General features: G+C 32.3%; 1 protein-coding gene across 1 annotated transcript; it reads right to left on the reverse strand.

The window, feature by feature from the left end:
- Positions 1–1,649: 1,649 nt before the first annotated feature.
- LOC110792674 (probable WRKY transcription factor 31) lies at positions 1,650–5,672 on the reverse strand. The gene is made up of 6 exons (XM_021997486.2): positions 5,104–5,672; positions 4,358–4,456; positions 4,089–4,250; positions 3,492–3,911; positions 3,122–3,235; positions 1,650–2,750 (listed from the first exon to the last, which is right to left on the reverse strand). The coding sequence occupies exons 1-6, from the start codon at positions 5,488–5,490 to the stop codon at positions 2,025–2,027; spliced, it is 1,908 nt and encodes a 635-aa protein (XP_021853178.2). The 5' UTR covers positions 5,491–5,672; the 3' UTR covers positions 1,650–2,024.
- Positions 5,673–20,215: the final 14,543 nt, after the last annotated feature.

Consider the following 20,215-nt stretch of genomic DNA (forward strand, 5'->3'; position numbering starts at 1 on the left):
TTGAATTGGCGGTTCAATGGTATAAACTGCTAACTCAAATGGCGGTTTGCTTTATAACAAAAACCGCGCGATTTTTGTTGTGTTCTGTTAACCGCTACCTGAAACGGCGGTTCATTAAATACATAAGCCGCTATTTCAGATAGCGGTTTATCCCTTTGAACCGTTGTTTCAGATAGCTGTTTATTGTATATTTTATAAAAAAAATAAATTAGACCGTCTTTCTTACTGACGTGGATAGTAGAGTGAGAAATAAATGAAAAGTAGTGTATTTTAGAAAATTAAGAATTTTCAAGCATTATCGAAGGAAATTGCTCAGACTTTGATCCTTTTATCGATCTAGACTAGCTGCCTTAATTGTGATTTTTAAATGTATAATTAATCCTAAATAATTTTGACAAAATTTTGATTGAGATTTCATGACATGCTACGAAACCTCCTTCTATCTAACTTACGTGTCGAGAGTCTATTAGCCGGTATTGTTGACCTTGAAATTGGAAGAATATACCTTTAGTCTTCTTGGCCTTTTCTTACTTAAAAACATTTTCCTTCTTCCAAACGTCTACTAACTTTCTTCGTCGGTCTTCGAAACTGTTTGGGACCGCAAATTAATAATACGGCACTTAAAATATCGTAAACCAAATCAAAAGATCAACATCGAATTCTGCTTCATCGTCAATCCCATTAATTACTTAGTTTTCTTGATTAATTAATAATTATACAAAATTAATTGATTGTTTATAGAAAATATCTTGATTACAGCAACAACAACGTGAAGGTCTGGATATCCATGCCACACGTACGTATGCAATCTTTGGTCAAGTTATACTCCTACAAGTTACTTCCGATAATTTTCTATGTATAAACAGTTGTACCGTGTTTAATATCTAGGGTAAAATTAATATTATTGGCATATTTCTTAACCTATGTACTTTTAATTTGTGAGTTTTAAAGTAAAAAATAGTCTTTATTATACCCTGTAACTAAGATACAACCGGCAAGATGAAATTATGTTCCTTTTAGCTCGTGTGCACCCACGAAACCTAATAACGACGGGTCAAAAATCCCGTCGCGAAAACCTTTTACGACGGGGATAACAACTGAGAATAACCGTCGCAAATGTCTTTTAACGACGGGATTTTTCATTAACGACGCCCTCCTTTTATGACAGGTTCACGACAGGAAATCCCGTCGTTAATCAACGATTATTGGTCTTTCGCGACGGAATTTTCCGTCGTTAATGATACAATTTCTTGTAGTGACCATAACAACAACAACAAAGCTAGTTGGTATTTCGTATAGCTACGGAGTAATAATTAATGTACTACGTATATTATAGCTAGGGGTAGGGATTTCGCATATCAGATCCGACCCAATCCGAAATTTTAGATCGGAAATTTCAACCCTAATAGATCCAAATTATCCGAACTTAAAAATTGGATAGAATATTTCCGGTATTCGAAATTTCTAATCGATTCCAATCCCAAAATATTCGGATATATATATCCAATACGAAATATCCGAATGAAATAATCGGATCGTATATCTATTTTTATCAGCCGGATCACGGATTGGATCAACCAAGTCGGATTTTATTGCCCATCCTAATTATAGCTGCAAATCGGGTACTAACATTAAATGGTACACTGAAATTACAATAAAATGAACTTGTATTATTTTCTCTCGAAAAAAAGTTTGTATTATGTATTTATCGAAAATCGGATAAATTATTCAAAAACAAAATAATGATGTGATAAAAGAATGAACGTGTCTTCTGTAAGTCTTCTCCTCAAAGACCTACTAGGAAAATAAAATAAAAGTATGGACATGTTTTTACCTGATCCTTATCCCCTTCCTAAGCACTACTATGATAAAAAGTAATACTAAATGATAAAAAAAAAAAGTTCAGCTAATTCAATGTAACCGGAGCCCTGAGAGCGAGGGTTTCGCCTTTTAAAAGTATATTATCAAACGAATAATATGTGTCCATTTGTGTATAACTTCCTCCTTTTGTAACAACCTTTTTTCTATTGTTGTTGCATGCTACTACTAGACGTGACGTTATTAGCCGTGTTCACACTAGTAGTGGCACCACCACCAGGCGAGTTCCCGCGAGCATTGTTATTGTTTTCGGCCGAGGGGCGGGCCCCACCCATGATCGACGAGATGACGGCCGCTAGGGCGGCCGTGAAGTTCGGGTCGGAGGCGATGGCGGCGGTGGCGGCACTTAGGGTGTCGGCGAAGGCGGCGTTTTGGGTAGGGTGTTGCAAGTGGGCCCCGTCGAAGGCTTGTGGGGTGGAAGATTGTAGGCCGGAGAATTTAGATTGGTTGTTGTTGTTGTGGTGGTTAGAGTTGAGCAATGCTTGACCAAATATTTGAGGAATTGAGTTGAAAAAATTGGGCCCCACTTGGGCATTTGGAGGAGGGAAGGGGATTTGGAATGGGCCAGTTGCTTGGGTATTTGGTGGCCTTATTTGGAGCGGGTTTGGTGAATGGGTCAAGTCCAAAGTAACGGTTGGGAAAGGGGCTGAAGCTGAAATTGTTGCCATGCTTGATGAACAAGGGAGTATGGTCCTAGCTAAGAAATTCGGGTTCATTAGCCCGTCGCCGCTCGGCATCGAGCCCGATAAGAGCATGCTTGCCGCGGCTGCCGTGGTCGAGGCCATCGCCATGGCTGCCGGTGGCAGCGGGTGGTTGTGAGTCCCCTCATAAGTTGTGATTAAAATTGTCCTATCCTCCGCACATCTTTGAACCTACAAGAATTTATAAACATAAATAATAATCAGTCCCCTTGTAAACCCTTTTGGTACAAAATACTCTCTTCGTATCTTAAAAAGGTATACAAGCTTTTATATAAGACGGTTTTACAAAAAAGACCGTCTCGGTGAACTTTTATATCAGGCGGTCTTACTCAAAAGACCGTTTTGGTGTCATATAACTTAAGCAATGGACCAATTAGTTAAGCAATGAAACCAATTAGTTAAGCAATGCAACCAATTAGTTAATCACTAAAACTAATTAGTTAATCACTAAAACTAATTAGTTAAGAAATGAAACTAATTAGTTAAGCAATGAAACCAATTAGTTAAGCAATCAAAGCGATAAATAAATTGAGAGTACATACTTGTTTGCGAACGGGGCAACCAACGGCCATCGTGCACCGATAATAAGCTCTAGGGCAAGGGTTTCCCTTCGCCATCTTTTGTCCATATTTTCTCCATTGACATCCATCGCTTATCTACATTAATTCAAATATAAATTTTCCACACATATGTTAGACTTCAATCGTAACACTTTGATCATACGTGCATGAACACTAATACGTGAAAATTATTAGGTACAACTGGGTGCACCGTGCATCCAAGGGTATTTTATACTCATTGGTAGACCCTATCACATTTTCTCCTCACATGTAAGCAGAAAATGTGATAGGGTGTACCGTACACCCGGTTGCATGTAATATGTTCTAACCAGTACGTACTAAGTCTACTAACCATGGGTGCTTCGGACCGAGCTCGAACCGAGACACGAGCTTTCCTCATTGTAGCTTCGGCTGCAGTTTGATCCACCGTAGGACTAGTAGTAGCCTTAACCACATTAACATTGTTCATCAATCTAGGCACCTTATTTTGCACCCAAGACCCTTGTGCATCCGACCCTAAAGAAGGACTTTCTTCCCTTATTCTCTTCACATCATCATAATTAGAAATCATCTTATTATTATTATTATTGATTCTTGAGGCTACTTCCATGGAGTTTAACGGCGAACTAGACCGGTCGATCGTCCTCTCGCCGTCGTCCGATAAAGTTTGAGACGTTAGCTCATCGGCCTCAGTGTTTGCACCGGTGACCAAATCTAAGAATTGGCGTGGTACCATTGATTGCTTCTCCTCTACCTTTGATTGCATACTTGTCTATACATATGAAATGAAATGAAATGTTTTAGGGGCGGAGGGATACTTTAAAAAAAATATCAAAATATAATGTGGCGTACTGCCTCTGTTCAGACAGTTTTTTACAGTTACTATTTGCACGGACTCCAATGCAATATTTAACTACTAATATATACCTCGTGTTGTACATGTACATACCTCGTGTTGTGTACTTTCGGTCTTTCGGAGATGTTGTTGTTGCATTACGGTTACTAAGTGCATTTGAAGGGAATTATAGTTGTTGCTCACTTGACTTAACATGGATTTCAACTTTTGATTTTCAGCATTCATACGTTGTAGCTCAGCTTGAAGCACTACTAACTGATGACGTCATAAATAAATTGTAAAATAATTAATAACGTTTAAGAAATACTAAATAGTTGCCTAGCTAGGGTAATTAATTTGTTGCATAATTTAATGTCAATTACCTCATTTTTTGTTTTCTTATCTTCTGCATCCGATGTAGCACCATCATCTACCGTAGATTGATCGCTTCCCGTATTTGTGGTTAGAAGATGTAGACCAGTCTATATTTTAAACAAAAGAAATTATGAATATGAACATAAAATCAATACCAAGTAATTCCATGGATTACAAATATAAATTTTTGGGCCAAAATGTGTTAGAACTTAGAAGGCATTACACATAGGGGAGGGGGATTCCAACTTATAAGGAAAAAATCAAAAAATACAATTATTGTGATCAACTATGTACGTTAATGATACAAGTGAATTAATAGCATAATTGAATTTAGTTTTTTTTTTTTGTTTTTTTTTATCTTAAAGGTAAGTTTGATGCACAAAACTAACAATTTTTATATTTTGGTCTTTGTTTTTTATACTTTCATTTTTAACCTTTTAGCAAGGAAACTTAAACATGAAAATTTACCTAATTTTTCCAAAAAAAAAAAAAAAATCTTAATCCTTCTATCCCAAATTAGTACTAAATGAAAATGAAAGAGTATCTTAATCTCATATCTTTATCTCAACAAAAAAAAAAAAAAAAAGTAGTTCGAAATAGCTGGGGAGTAGGATCTGAGATATTTATTTATTATGCATTCAAAATCGAGTATATTTATTTACTTAGATAAGATCTGAAAGTAACAATAAATGAAATCCAAAATTAAAAATAAATAAATAAAAAAAGAAAAAAAAAAGAGAGAAGTGAAACTAACATTAACATTATCGAGGAGAGATGTAGGATGATCAACCGCAGCAGATTGATGATGATCACGAGAAGAAGCTTCCTCTTTCACACGATGATTAATAAGATGAGGTGCAGCTGATAACGAAGACCTATGTACAGGACTATTATTATTACTCTTCTTATTATTATGATCAGAAAAGAAATCAACTTCCTTGTTATTGTTGTTGTGGTTTTCATCGTCGACTTCTTCCATTTGATGATCACTTTCTGTTCGGCGGTGGAGATTTACCGGGAATTCTAGACCGTGAAACATCTGATTATTACTATTACTGTTGAGTTTGTGACGAAACGGGTGATTAAGATCAGACGGTGGTGATGATGATTCAAGGGCAAGTCCCCATCCTCTGCTGTCCATTTAAGTGATGAGATGATCAAGTAAGGTTTGTTCTGATTGGTTGGGGTTTTAGGAGAGAGAGAAAAATGAATGAAATTGTCTGAGTTTAAGAGAGAGAAAGAGGAGAAGAGGGAGAAGAAGAAGAAATGTTTGGAAGTCTGAAGTCTTTTAACTGAACATATAGAGCGCCTATAAAAAGGGTTTGGAACGAAGACCAATCTTCTCTTATATGACTTCTTTTACTTTAATTTCCTTTTTTTTTTGTGTATTTATATATTTTTCATTTTCTGTGTTTTTGTTTTCATTATTTTCATTATTGTATTTATAATTATTTATTGTTGTTAAGAAAAAGTTGGTAGTACCATATACAAGTACAAGTGTATAACTAGAGGTTTCAATCGGGTTTTAATCAGATTGGCCACTCTGTACAAGTTAGAGAATTTTAAGTAAGATAACCTACTTTTGAAGGGTAATTAGCTATTTGATTTGGGTTAGTTTATTGATTCAGTTACGCAACAATTCTTAATTAATCTGATACAATTAGTACATCCAATTTAGCTCATATATGTTAATCAATACGAGACATATACTTTTGACTGAATTGGATCAATTTCAGTAAAACCTTAATCGATCAGATCAGGTAACTTCGGAAAGTAATTATTCGAGTAAAATTAAATGGTTTAAATCTAAACAAAATATTTTTCTTTTTGAGGTAAAGATAAAAAAAATTAAAAAAAAATAGAAATGTGAACTATTATTTGAAATTTCGAGTATATACAGAAAAGAAAAAGTTGTTGAATAAAGATATATACAAGTATACAACAATATTGTCAAATTTGGTTTTGTATTTATCCTTTAATACGTATTTTATGTCCACACACTGCATACAATTGAGAAAAATTAAAATTAATTATGGACAGGAAAAACAAAGGGCAAAAAAAAAAGTCAAAATAAAACAAATAAAAACGTCAGCCTCTGCGTCACATGGAGAAAAATAAAGAAATACGAAGTATTGTAATAGTCGAAGGAGAAAATAAATTAAATGGGGAGAGGTGAGTTTCGTCTACACTTCGTCAAAGAGAAAGTTGACTCATTCTTTCTTCAAAGAAATACCACCGCCCCGTTTCATGCGGCACCTTCCACGTGACGGTATTCAACTTTCCTCTTCTTCATTCTTCTTCACTCCTCCAAACACACCCTTAATTTCTGATCTTAGCTTTTTATGGGTACCTTTTCGTATTATTATACGGTATTGTTATGGTTATACACTTATATATACGTTATGGAGTATTTTATACACTTGATGGGAACTCATTTTATGACTTGAATGTCTCAAGCTGCAATATGCTTGGAAGTAATTCAAATGTAGACCTGTATATAAAGATGATCGTGGGTCGGATTGGGTCGGGCTTTGGGTCGAGCTCACGGGTCGTGGGCCTAATCGGGTCGGGTCCACGCTAGGACCACGTTGTTTCGTGCCAGGCCGAAAAGTTAAAAGAAGGGCCCAAGCCCACGGGCTTTCGTGCCGTGTCGGGCCGGCCCGTCATGCCTAAGGCTAATTTTACTAAATTTAGGGTGCTTTGTTGTGCCGGGTCGATTCGTGCATGCCGTGCCTTGTCGTGCTTTTTCCAAAAAATTAAGGCCCAGGCCCGGCCCACGACTTCGTGCCCGTGCCGGACCGTGCTTTTTTCGTGCTCGTGCTGGGTCGGGCTTTTTTCGTGCCGGACCGACCCGACCCACAACCATCTATAGCTGCAGGTCGTTCAGTAAGATCGTTTTTCTTACTTACTAAAAGAAACATAGGGAGTGTGTTTTAAGTAAAAGCCACCTTATAGGACTATAACTTCGTACTACGTACATACTACTTTTGTTTCGAAATAACTTTCAAGGTTAATATTTGCATAAATATTTAGACAAACGAGAGAGAATGGGTAAAGAGGTATTTGGATATAATAAAATATGGATAAAGTATGGTAGATGAGTGAAAAGGTGAATGAGTGTAAAAAAAATGAATAAAGTAATACTCCATAGAAAGTAAGTGAAATTGTGAATGTTGTGAGGGAAGAGGGATAAGATAGTGTATTTTCATGTCCAAAAATAGAATAAAGCAAAATGCAGAGAACATTATAAAACGGACTTGAAAACGTAGAGATCATTTTGGGATAACATACAAGCTTTTAATGCGGGGAGTCGGGTAGAGGAATTTGAACCTAAGACCCTCAGTTTTAAGCATTATACAGGCCAAGCTCGTATTCAACCATGTTATACGAAGTTTTGGTTCTCTGTATTATTAATATTTCCTCCGTTCCACAATAGATGCATCATTTCTCATTTGCGCACTATTCATCAATCAACTTTGACTATTTCTTTCACTATTGTGTAAGAAAAAATATAGTCTCTTGTTAAATTCGTATTAATGGAAGGATTTCAAATATCAACCTTTTATAATTTTACTTATACGCATTTAGAGATATTAATGTCCAAATAAGCGCGTTGGCATACGTGCAATGAGAAATGAATCTATTGTGGAACGGAGGAAGTACATTTATTATAAAATTAATTCCGTGTTGATGAGTGTTATTTATTAGAGGTTACTCTAGAAAAATCTAGATATGTAATGAAAATTCAAGTGATGGTTTATCTAGAAATATATTAGACATGTGATGTGGCAATGTATAATATTAGACAAGTGTATATAAATCTAGAAACTAAAATATAACAACTATAAATATGTTGCATGTGCATAAGTTGAGAGGTGGGCTAATCAAAAGAGCTCACACACACCATGAGGGGTAGAAACAAGGGTCTACCAAAGAGATAAGTGACTCTAACAAAAATTATAGTTGTACAATTCTTATTAATGTAATCAATGATGAAATTGCATTTTTCTTCTATTATTCAGGTCCATCAAAATTTCCGCGTGTGTCCTTAAATTTCTATCATTAAAAATGTTTTGTTTTATGTTATACATTTCCAATTTCAACTTTTTAAATGTAGCTCTAAATTAGAATGGATGTATACATACACAGAAGTGAAATTTATAAGGGCACCACACGTCCACAACTTATAATCGACTAGCCGCACACGTCCACAACTTATAATCGACTAGCCGCCTCCTATTTTTTAAGAACTACTACGTGAATATGTGCAATTAACAGAGTTTTATTTAATATATGTCTTTAGGTTATAGGTTCGACAAAACTAACCGTAATGAATGAAAAGCTTTTAGCAGCTGAGCAGTGGGTAACTGAAGGTAGCGAGTATATATATATATATATATATATATATATATATATATATATATATATATATATATATATATATATATATATATATATATATATATATATATATATATATATATATATATATATATAACTAACTATTAGTACGCAATCAGTAGTGGAAAAAGTTATGAAATTTAATAATAGCGATTTTGATGGTAAAATATACTCTGTAACAACCATCTATGTAAAGTTATATTATCAATAGTAATTGTTATCAAAATCGCTAACCGCTAAGGTTTGCAATTAGCATATTGCGCTAGTTACATACTTACATTCTACCCTACCTTTAATATCACTTCCAAACACCCAAAAAAAATAAAAACTAAGAAATATCTAGAAAAGAAATGAAAATAATGGAAAAAAATTCATAATACAAATTGTCATTTGGATACATGTAGACAAATGTAGAAAAAATAAAAGAAGATAGAAGAGTTGACTGGGCCCACATAAAAGAGGTGGTGAAGTGCAGGTAAGGGAGTTTAGAAACCACGTTTTTGGATCTTGTGTGAGAAAAAACAACAGGACGAGGATCAGCGGATTACGTTGACTCTTTTCTCATTTTTAGCCGTGACAATTTTATGTGGGACCGAGTCTTTTGCTTTTTCTTTTAATGAAATAATTATGGACATGGAAAATTTATTTTTATTTATTTCTTAAGTATTCTTATACAAAGGATACATAAACTCTTTATTACATCCGGCATGTATAATAAACTAGATTAGATCCCTTGTACGCCCGGATTTTGATCATCTTTTTTATAAAATATTTAACTGAATATTTTTCAAATTACTGCATAGTTATAACATTTTTAACATACTCGTTTAAATTTATTGATCTAATATATATATTTAAAATGCTAATATGGTAATTTGACCAAAATATTGAGTAATATATTTCCATTATTAATATAGCGATTTGACTAAAATATTACCAATTTAGAATAATTATTATTAAGTAGTATCTTATAAACTAAATTTTGTTTCCATACATAAATAGTTTATATAAAAGGTAGAGAATAAATATAAAATTTAACAGATACACTTTTTTGGGAAAGTGGTTTTTGGCGGGAAAAAATAGCACCAAGAATTGACACATGTCATTCCCGGTGTCTCTTTTAGTATACAGTAATAGATAATAGATATGAAAATTTAGTAATATTAATTCAACATTTGGCTGATTTTATTTTATTAAGTTCACTTAAAATATATTTTTTAATAATCCCACATTTACTATCCAACGAATTTTATTGGGCCCAACTGATCATAAACCTATCGTAGGCGGTAATATGTCCATACGTGGCAGTACTCTCTCGATATATTCAGTCATCATCATCAATTCATCATCTTCTCGTTAACTTTTTCACCGGTTATCGGTCACTTAAGCTCAATATAAGTCGTTGGTAGTAAAGGTGAGATTATTAAAAAAAATATGTCGTAGGTGAGATTAATAAAAGAAAATCCGCCAAAGGTACGTTGGATTAATATTACCAATTTATTTTAATAAATATTAAAAAAATATGTTGTCCTAAAATACTTAAAAACTACGCCCGAGCGGTGTAAATAGTGATTTCTATTTTATCATTTACTAAAATTAAAATAAAATAATTTATATTAAAATATAAAAAGAAATTAATTTAAAAGTATTTACTAAAAAATTTGTAAATATTAAAACTAAAAAGAGGAAAAAAATCAATAAAAGGGCGAAAAGTAACTAACCAAATGTATGTGCGATTTTAAATTACAAGCACGCATCGCGTGTATAGAAAACTAGTAATTTACGAAATATAAAGATAACTTTTAACCCTTTATAAAGGTTGTCCATCAAAAATTACTTCATAATATAAAAAGTTGATGAAAACATGTTAAAAGTTATTAAAAACTAAAAAAAAAATCCCATCCCGATGTACTCCGTATAAATGAATTTTATTGTACACTACGTACGTGCAAGACCTAGTGTAAACATTAAAACTCGTAGAATACAATTGTGAAAAAAGGAACAAAAAATTCAAGGGAAGTTGGTTGTAACTTACAGCTATATACACGAAAATTAAGAGGAGGAATGGAATACTATTCTATTCTCTAGTCATGTTTATGACTAAAATCTTCTTCAAAGTTTGTAACAAATTAAACTAATTTGACTTGTGCTTTGCCTAATAAGTCGGTGTTTATGTGTTTTGACGTTTCATTAGCATTTGACGATTTACAACTTCACAAAATTCTGAGTCAAAGACGGTTTTTCTAGAATATTACTCGTATGGTAAAAAAGTTGAGCAAAATATGTAAAATTTATTTTGATATTTAATACAAAGTAGTATATATATATACATGAAATTCGCAACTACTATATTCAGATATTTCAGATCAATTATTTAGAGCAACTCTAATGGTAAAAAAATGACTTGCTCACAAAAAATAAAAACATTTAAGCATGTAGTCAACCATTGGTATATCAATGACAAAAGCAACTATTAAAGTTTTGTAGCTATTTTGAGCAGGTAGCTCACGAAAAAAAGAGTAGAAAAGATAAAATAAATAAAATTGTATATTGAATAAAATAGTATAAGGAGTTACAAAGTATTGTAGATTTGTATCCAACGAATGGGAAATTTTGTATCTTAAAAACATTGTAGCTAGAAATATGATGTGGCAAATTTAGCTACACCACATTGTAGCTTACCATTATTACTGTTGATTCACCACATTGTAGGTTATCTCTATTATACAAAGGGACGACGTAAATAGTGATTCTTTTTCCCTTTACTAAAATTAGAAAAATACAAACGAATTAAACACAAGTTTTTTATATTATTATTTAAATAGGAATCAATTTAAAATATATTTATTAAAATCACAAAATATTAAAAGCAAGAAAAAAATTATGAATAAAAGTGCAATAAATAATTAACCAAATAAGTATTATCGTGCTTGCGTTTTTAATTACAAACACGCGATAGAAAACTAGTTGAATATAGATGAGGGTAGTTTGATAAAGTCTAGTGGATAAAGTTGGCAACAATAGAAATATTAAAACTTAAATATAACTGCTTAAAATAGAAACAGTACAACAAATTGAGGTTGGCATGAGTGGTTAAGGGTCTCTTGCTCCTTAACCAAGGTCTCGGGTTCGAGCCAATTGGGAATGGAAAAACCTCAATTGGGAGGGATGCTACCATCAAGGTACCCATGCAAACTCCCGCAGGATCGAGATTAGTCCATTCACCGAAGACGGTGAAAACTCCTCGTAGTAGAACCAAAAAAAAAAAAAAAACAGAGGAATTATTATTAACACATCACATCAATGGTCACTCGATGAAAGGAAATTGTCATTGAATACTATTATACATTATATGATATGTCATAAAAAAATTAAGAATTTTCTTTAAGATATTATACTTAAGACACATAGAGTCGAACTAATTTCAACTGTCCATTATAGTCCACTAATATTAACCATTAGGAGAAAGCTACACTTTTCTTCATGTGTACGCAATTGATCCCATTTTGTAATGACTTCCATGTTTGGCCGTTTAGGGATGAGTTTTTCAATATCTTAGTCTCTTTTAAAACAAAAATCTTGCATCATTGATGTTTACTAAGAATTTTAATTTATATGGTTAGTCGCTTAATTTTCGTTGAAATATACGTTTTATTAAAAATATGAAATTAATTTTCGTATCGTCGAATTATATTATGCCATTAATATATACGTCTTGATAAAGTCATAGTAGTCTCTATCTCCTATTCAATAATAAGACAAAAATGTCATTTTAGAAAGTCTTGTAATAAAATAAATCAAAGATGGTATGAATGTTTTTTCTTTTGAGTTTTTATTTTTATTTTTATTTTTATTTTATAACTTTTATACTTTGCTTGAAAAATTGGAATATCTCTTTTAAGTAAAATTTGAACGAGGGGATGGCCTTATCTTCTTTGCATGGCCAACAAATTCAAGCATTTGACGTCCTTTAATTGAATTTTGTCTTGGTTTGTCCACACAAAGCTTCTTTTCTTTACCTTGAGTAGCCACTACTTAGCCAAAGTCTTCTACCGAAGAAACTTCAACATCACATAATATTAGTTAATTATTTTAAAAATAATTGCTATATACTACGTATGATATAAAGAGTTCAAGATTAATTCGATGTGAAAAAAAAGGGTAAAGAGCAAGAAGGTGGCTTGCATTGACCATGGTAAAAGTCCTACAACACATTACATTTATTTTGACCTACAATTGGCTGGCTAGGTAAAGTCCTAAAAATTGAATCAATAATAATGAAAATTGTACGTTCTAAACATCTTAAATTTGACTTACAAACTTTGGCAAGAAATTTGCTTTATTTTATGGAAAAATGGCTATTAAACCCACCTACTTAGTTGTACAAGATCATAACGCGTTCACATATATTTGTATAAAATGCTACTCCCTCCGTCCCAGATTAGTTGTTATACTTTCCTTTTTCGTCCGTCCCAAATTAGTTGTTACACTTCTAAATTAGGAATGACCCCACAATTATTATATTGTCTCTCTCTTCTCACTAAAACTTTTTGGTCGCATGCCCTCTCTCATTCAATTAAAAAAAATATCAAACTAACTCTTATCACATCTACTTTTTCAATAAAATAACAATTGATAACCAAACAACCACTTATCACCTAAAACTTTGTGCAAAGGTAAGTGTAACAACTAATCATGGACAGAGAGATTTTTTTTTTTGGTGTTAGCACCCGATTCACCCTTAGGCTAATCCGGATCCGGACCGAGTTCTGGGTGGATAGGTTCCAGTCCCCTCCCAATTGTTGTTGCGGGGGATCGAACACGGGTCCTCCCTACCAAGTTCAGCCCTAATCACCAGTGAACCAACAAACAATTGGTCAAATGCTATTTTTTAGCGCAATACAAATTACAAACGGGCAGAGAATATTTGAACATGTGACATATTGAACACATACCCTCAGACTTCAGTCTAAACCTCTGTGTCAAAACATTATTGGTTAATTATATCAAGTCATTTTGTTCTTTTCGTATGCGCGCGTATATATACAATTGGGTCAGGGTGGCCATGGTCTAACTAAACAAGCGTTTACTTTAGTAGTTAGAACTTAGGAAGATTCTGCAATAGCTACAATAAAACGGTAGCCACCATAATAAAATAAATCTCAGCCTTCTATTTTTATTGACTCGTCAGAACCGTTGATTATGCTGACTTTTTAGTTTTTATTTTTTAATTAAAATTAGTTTTTTTAATAAAAATAAAAGCATTAAAAATACCCCACTTTCATAATTCAATCATCCACGTTATGAGGAAGCGGTTTCTCTGTGAAAAAAAACAGATGAACAAAAATTCTGAAACTTCAATTCAAAATTAATGTTCTTGTTGATCTTCATAATCAGGGGGCTTGGTAAAATTTCTGAAACGTCAATCCGACTGCCTAAAATTCCACCCAGTTGAACTATACTATTGCTACAATTTTAATCTTTAAATGATACGGAGTACATATTTACAAATTACAAGTAGCTTTTTGAGGGGAAGTTTTTGAATAATGTTTTCGTTGCTTGTTCATACTTGAAATTTATTGTTTTGGTTTGAAGATGGGGCAAATTAGTGATGTGGGCGAACCCATATTTTTCTTTATCTGTATATATAATCCCATTATTTATTTTATCTATTAAATGCTCTATCTCATACTACATAGTTAACATTCCAATCCAAATTAGCGACCTGCACACTGTATATTTTATTTCATTTGTATATATATTTCCATTATTTATTTATAAAACTGGGGAGGAATCCTAATTTTTTGTTTAAATTTTTTATTTATTTATTAATAAAAAGTCAATGTAATCGACGGTTCTGATGAGTCAACAAAGATAAATGGTTGAGATTCATTTTATTATGGTGGCTACCATTTTATGGTAGCCATTGAAAAGCCTTCCTAGAACTTATTGTATTTGATCTTATTTTATCTGAAATACGTCAAATAAAATGAAACAATTTTATTTTTAGTCTAGGGAGAGATACAAAGCTATAAAGGATAAACCTACACGTACTGAATTCGATCTCAGATATTGATTACCTATTCGCCAAATAAATTAGCTAAGGGAACAAGGCATAATACATGTTAGCTAGAAAAAACAGGAAAGTGTGAAGACTAGAGGAAGAAAAAAAGCAAGTTAAGGGAATTAAGCCAGGATTTTGTGCGTATACAAACAAACGGCGTCCTAGGAAAGCGGTAAAAAGGGGCCAACACTTTAGATAAATAGTCCAAAGTTGAGATTCTGTTCGTACTATTTTTTCCCAATTAAATTGACTTTTTACTCGTATTAATTTGGTCTCATGCATGCATTTACCATAACATTTAGTATAAATTATAAACAAATTAACAAGGTGGTAAATTTGGAAAGGAAGAAAAATAAAATTAAAGCTTATTATTATTATTATTGATGGCATGATTTTTCATTACAATATAATTAAATGAATGAAGACATGTGTAACACGTGAGGGATATTGTTAGACATAATTAATTAAGGTCTTTTAAGGATAATACTTTAGGTGAGATGATAGATTTTGGAATAAACCTAACAAGAAAAGAAAAGAATAATTAATTGATGAAAGTTGGTTTAAATCCACATATATGGCACATTGGTTTAATTTAATGGTTGGTTGGTTAATTTTTTTGATTTTTCACCTTTTAAAATCGTGATTAATGAGATCTTGACCTAGTGGGACATGTGTACTGTATGTTCCAGGTTTGAATCTTTCTGCCCTAAATTTATAATTTGTACTCTATTCGCAGGAAAAAAAAAAAAGACCAATTAAAGGTGGGCCCAATGAGTGCCTAAATAACCTTACCCTATTTATTGGAGTTAAGCTAAAGGTTGGGGTCCAACCTTTTGGTTTTTTCACCCTTTAGGACCTCAACCTTTTTTTTTCACCTTTTGGGGACTCATGTTCATTTTCCGGCCAGTTAACCATAGTTTAATTCACCGTTAACCATACTATCACTCAAATAATAAATTAAGACAAAGGTTAGGGTCCAACTTTTTTTTTTTTCACCGTTTAGGACCCGAATATTTTTTTTCACCTTTTGGGACCTCATATCCATTTTTTGTATACCAACGTTATTTATTACGGAGTATAACAAAATCAGAAAATGCAAAAAAAAAATAGCGCTCAAATTAATAATTATAATAATAGTTATTAATATTTTTATTTTTATTAATTATTATGTAATAATTGTTATTAATATATTTAACAATAATAATTCATCTTTCCCAAACCCCATCATACAATTAAAACTACATAGTACTCTTCTCTAAACATATAGATAATATTTACTCATTCATAAGACCTTTAATAGTTGAAACTTAATTTACGTAATCCAATAACAACTGATTTGAATATGTTTATAGAAAATTTGAGGTCAGAAGTTTTAATTCGGAAATTGCTGATTATATTTGATCGAGTTAAGCATAAATCATTTAAGTACCTCTTCAAATATGAGCATCAATAATCCAATTGTCTTTACTCTCATAAAACAATCAAGAACTAGTATGATCAAAATCATAATTCGTTTAAAATTAACCTATTTTTATTATTTTTACTATTTTGTGTGGACATTATTAATATTCTTCAAACAAACCACAAATAATTGTGAGGATATACCATCAATGGCGGATCTTCCAAACAACTTGGGTCCCGGGGCGGAAAATTCCGTAGTGTATTTTTAGTTCCACCATCCCCGCTAACCTTTGAGTATAATTGTATGAATATCGTACTCTACTATATAAATTGCTTAATTCTTCTATTGTCATTGGACACTATAACTGAATATATAAAATATGATCAACTTGTAAATAATTATTTGCTTATTTATTCATTAGATTATTTGATACCCAAATCAATTTATATATGTGCTAAATTTATGAATTAAGTTACATATTTTTTCAATTTGAACTTATTATATGTTAATGATTAGAAACTTTAATAATTGAATTGGAATTACATTAAAACTTGAATGAGGTCTCAAAAGGTGAAAAAAGAAAGTTCAGGTCCTGAAAGGTGAAAAAACGAAAAGGTTAGTCCTCAAACTTTTGATTTACTTTAACATTTTAACCCAAGGACCTAACCTTTTATTGTGCTCTAGTTAAATTTGGCCGGAAAAGGGGAATGAGGTCCCAAACGGTGAAAAAAAAAGGTATAGGTCCTAAACGGTGAAAAGTTCAAAAGGTTAGACCCCATTTATTAGCTTAACTCCTATTTATTGATCCAAAATACCTAAACCAATGACTTGTTCAGTATCACATCCCGTTTTCAGTTTGTGGTTTGTTTTATTTTGAAAGATATTATGATTTAAATTGAATTATAGAATAAAAAATAGTCATATATATAATAATCATGTTGATTTTAAAAACTGACAACAAAAAACTAAAAACTACTTTTTGTGGTTTTCACATTTTGATTTTTAGTTTTTAAAATGGAAAATTTGTAATTATTAATCCAACCTTTGCCCGGTTTTCTTTAATTAAGCCTACCTATGCGATATTTCCAAATAATCCAACCTTTATGACCCAACTACTATTATTAAGCCTGGATGACCGGTTACCTGCTACAAAGTCAAGGAAAATTTGTAATTATTAATCCAACCTTTGCCCGATTTTCTTTAATTAAGTCTACCTATGCGATATTTCTAAATAATCCAACCTTTATGACCCAACTACTATTATTAAGCCTGGATGACCGGTTACCTGCTACAAAGTCAACGTTAAAAACGTTGACAACCTAAAGTTGGTTTCCCTGCTAAAATATTGGACACGTCATTATCACTTGCCACCTAAACAAGGATTTCATTTTTTCTTCTTCAAAAAACCCTTAACCCTTCTCTTCTCTGTACCGTGTTTCAATTCCTCTCTCCTCCATTACTGCTGCTTCAACCACAATTGCACTGGTTCATGACATCATCAGCGATTTTCTTGTGGAAATAGGTGACTTCATCCACGCGCATTCAAATATATTTCGTCTCCAAAATCGTACAATTGAAGGTGAACTTACAAACCTTAGCGTTTTTGTTCCTGTTTTGGTAAATTTTGAATTTTGGGCATCCTTGATGGTCAGTTCGTAAAAACCCGAGCTGTTGCAATAATATAGTTTTTTTTAATGTTGTGGGATATTGGTTATTGTGGTCTTGTTGAAAATTTAGAAAGAAAAAAAAACCTTGAATTTGAAGAAGATCTAGATCCAACAGGCAATTGCTTTACCCCAGCCATAGCAATTGCTGATTATTTTTGTTGAACTTCGAATGGAGAGGTATGCGGGATCGACAATGGTGGAGAAGAGGTAGAAGAGAAATAATGGAGAAGAGTTCAGAGATGAAGCAGAAAATCGCAGAGGAGAGAGGAACGAAAATTAAAATAGGAATTAAAGAAAATAAGGGGAAAAAAATTATAATTGGTATATGCCACGTAAGGGTGAATACCGCCTATAGCAGGTTAGTAACTTGTTAGGCTTAATAATAGTAGTTGGGTCAAAAAGGTTGGATTATTTAGAAATATCGCATAGGTAGGCTTAATTAAAGAAATACCGTCTATAGCAGGTTAGTAACTTGTTAGGCTTAATAATAATAGTTGGGTCATAAAGGTTGGATTATTTAGAAATATCGCATAGGTAGGTTTAATTAAAGAAAATCGGGCAAAAGTTGGATTAATAATTACAAATTTTCCTTTTTAAAATAACTGAAAACTGAAAACAAAAAACGATACCAAACAAGCTTTTAGTGCGTTTTCCCTTTTTGTTCATAATTTTATTTATAGGACTACACTATTATCGCAAATTAATGAAGTTTGGGAACTGGACTTGGTTTACTTAGCTTACACGGTTGCTCATTGTCTGAAACCGAAATCGAACACCATTTATTATGAATGTAATGCTTTTTAGCATAGTCAACATCTTTCAGCTGCAAATATCAATTTAGTAACTTAAACAAAATTCAGTGTGTATTTGAACCACATTGTTTCAATGTTAGTATTCGATCTCTATATACTACGTAGATAAATAATTCTAAATAATTTCTTGAACCATTAGGTTGAATTTCTTTGATTTGTATGATATTGACTTTTATACTTCGTATTTTTTTTTATTATTTGTAGGAATAAAAATTAATTGTGGTTGAGTCGATGTTTAGACCATGTGCATCCTTGACATTCGGTCAATTGAAAAATTATTTATCTCTCATCATTCTCCTTTTTCCACCTCATCTTCCACTAACTTGACATACCAGTATACCACCTAGCTACTTAAATCTCTCATTTTTCTTCTACAATCTTGACTCAAGATCATTGATTTCTCTTACCTATTTTTTTACTTTTACATATACTCCACTTTAAGTTTACATTCAAACACAATTATTAAATTTAACAAACAAATAAATATGAAATTAAATTAACATTACATATAAATAAAAGAATTGATTAAGTTCCCCTTGGTTGAAAATTTTGCCATATATGTTCAATCAAATCATTTTTCAATGATTTATGAACATCTCTATCCCGTATTTCATTTCGTATGAGCCTAAAAAATTGAAATATTCATTGCATGCATACAGTAAATATGCACACAGTAAAAACATGCATTAATATTTGCATGCATATAACAAATATTAGCCTTAAATTCTGTATGCAAATGGGTAAAAGAAGCAAGCTGCAACTTCAGTAGGTCCCACATCCAATTTTAATGAACTTGACCTTGGGTCACATATACGACCCGGGTCAAGTTAATAAAATTTTGACCCTTGTAAAATGTCAACATTGTAGTCATTTTGTCATTTCAATTATCACTTGATCCAAGCTACATGTCAAGGTTGTGTGTGCTCTTAACATACTAATGTAAAAAATGGTTTGAGCCTTTGAGGTTTACTAGCTAGACTCCAACTAATTTAAGAAACCGGGCTTGACATCAATTGAAGGGATTTTTTGATATTTTTTGATATTTTTAAATTTACAACAATATATTGCTTAAATGATTGAGTATCATTTGGTTATAAGTTTGTAAGTTGTAACTAGAATTGTTTCCCAAGTGAGGAAGTTAGAGATTGTGGTTTATGGTATAAGTTAGAGTACCCTAAACTAGTACTATCTCCATTTCATAAAGATCGCTACAGTTATTATTTACACAAATATTAAGACAAAAATAGAAAAGTTAGTTGAATATTATAAAATATGGATAAAATAAGAGACGTGTGAAAAAAGTGGGCGGGCCGGGTGGATGAAAAGAATAATAAAGTAAGAGAAAGTGGATAACAAATTGTAAATATTGTGGGGTATGAAGGGTAAGGTAGTAAATTTTCATGTCCAAAAATAAAATAAAGTAAAGTGTAAAGAACATTATAAAACAGATTAAAACGAAAAGTGTAATGATCATTTTAATTAAAACGGAGGTAGTGTACATATATACGTTATTAGAAAGG

Source organism: Spinacia oleracea, chromosome 6 (genome assembly GCF_020520425.1).
Source record: "Spinacia oleracea cultivar Varoflay chromosome 6, BTI_SOV_V1, whole genome shotgun sequence".
NCBI lineage: Eukaryota > Viridiplantae > Streptophyta > Magnoliopsida > Caryophyllales > Amaranthaceae > Spinacia > Spinacia oleracea.

Coding starts and splice junctions, on each gene's coding strand:
- LOC110792674 (XM_021997486.2), bottom strand. CDS start 5,490: ATGGACAGCAGAGGATGGGGACTTGCCCTTGAATCATCATCACCACCG. Junction 4,457..5,103: donor CTCTCCTCGATAATGTTAAT/GTTAGTTTCACT, acceptor TTTAAAATATAG/ACTGGTCTACATCTTCTAAC. Junction 4,251..4,357: donor ATAAGAAAACAAAAAATGAG/GTAATTGACATT, acceptor TGACGTCATCAG/TTAGTAGTGCTTCAAGCTGA.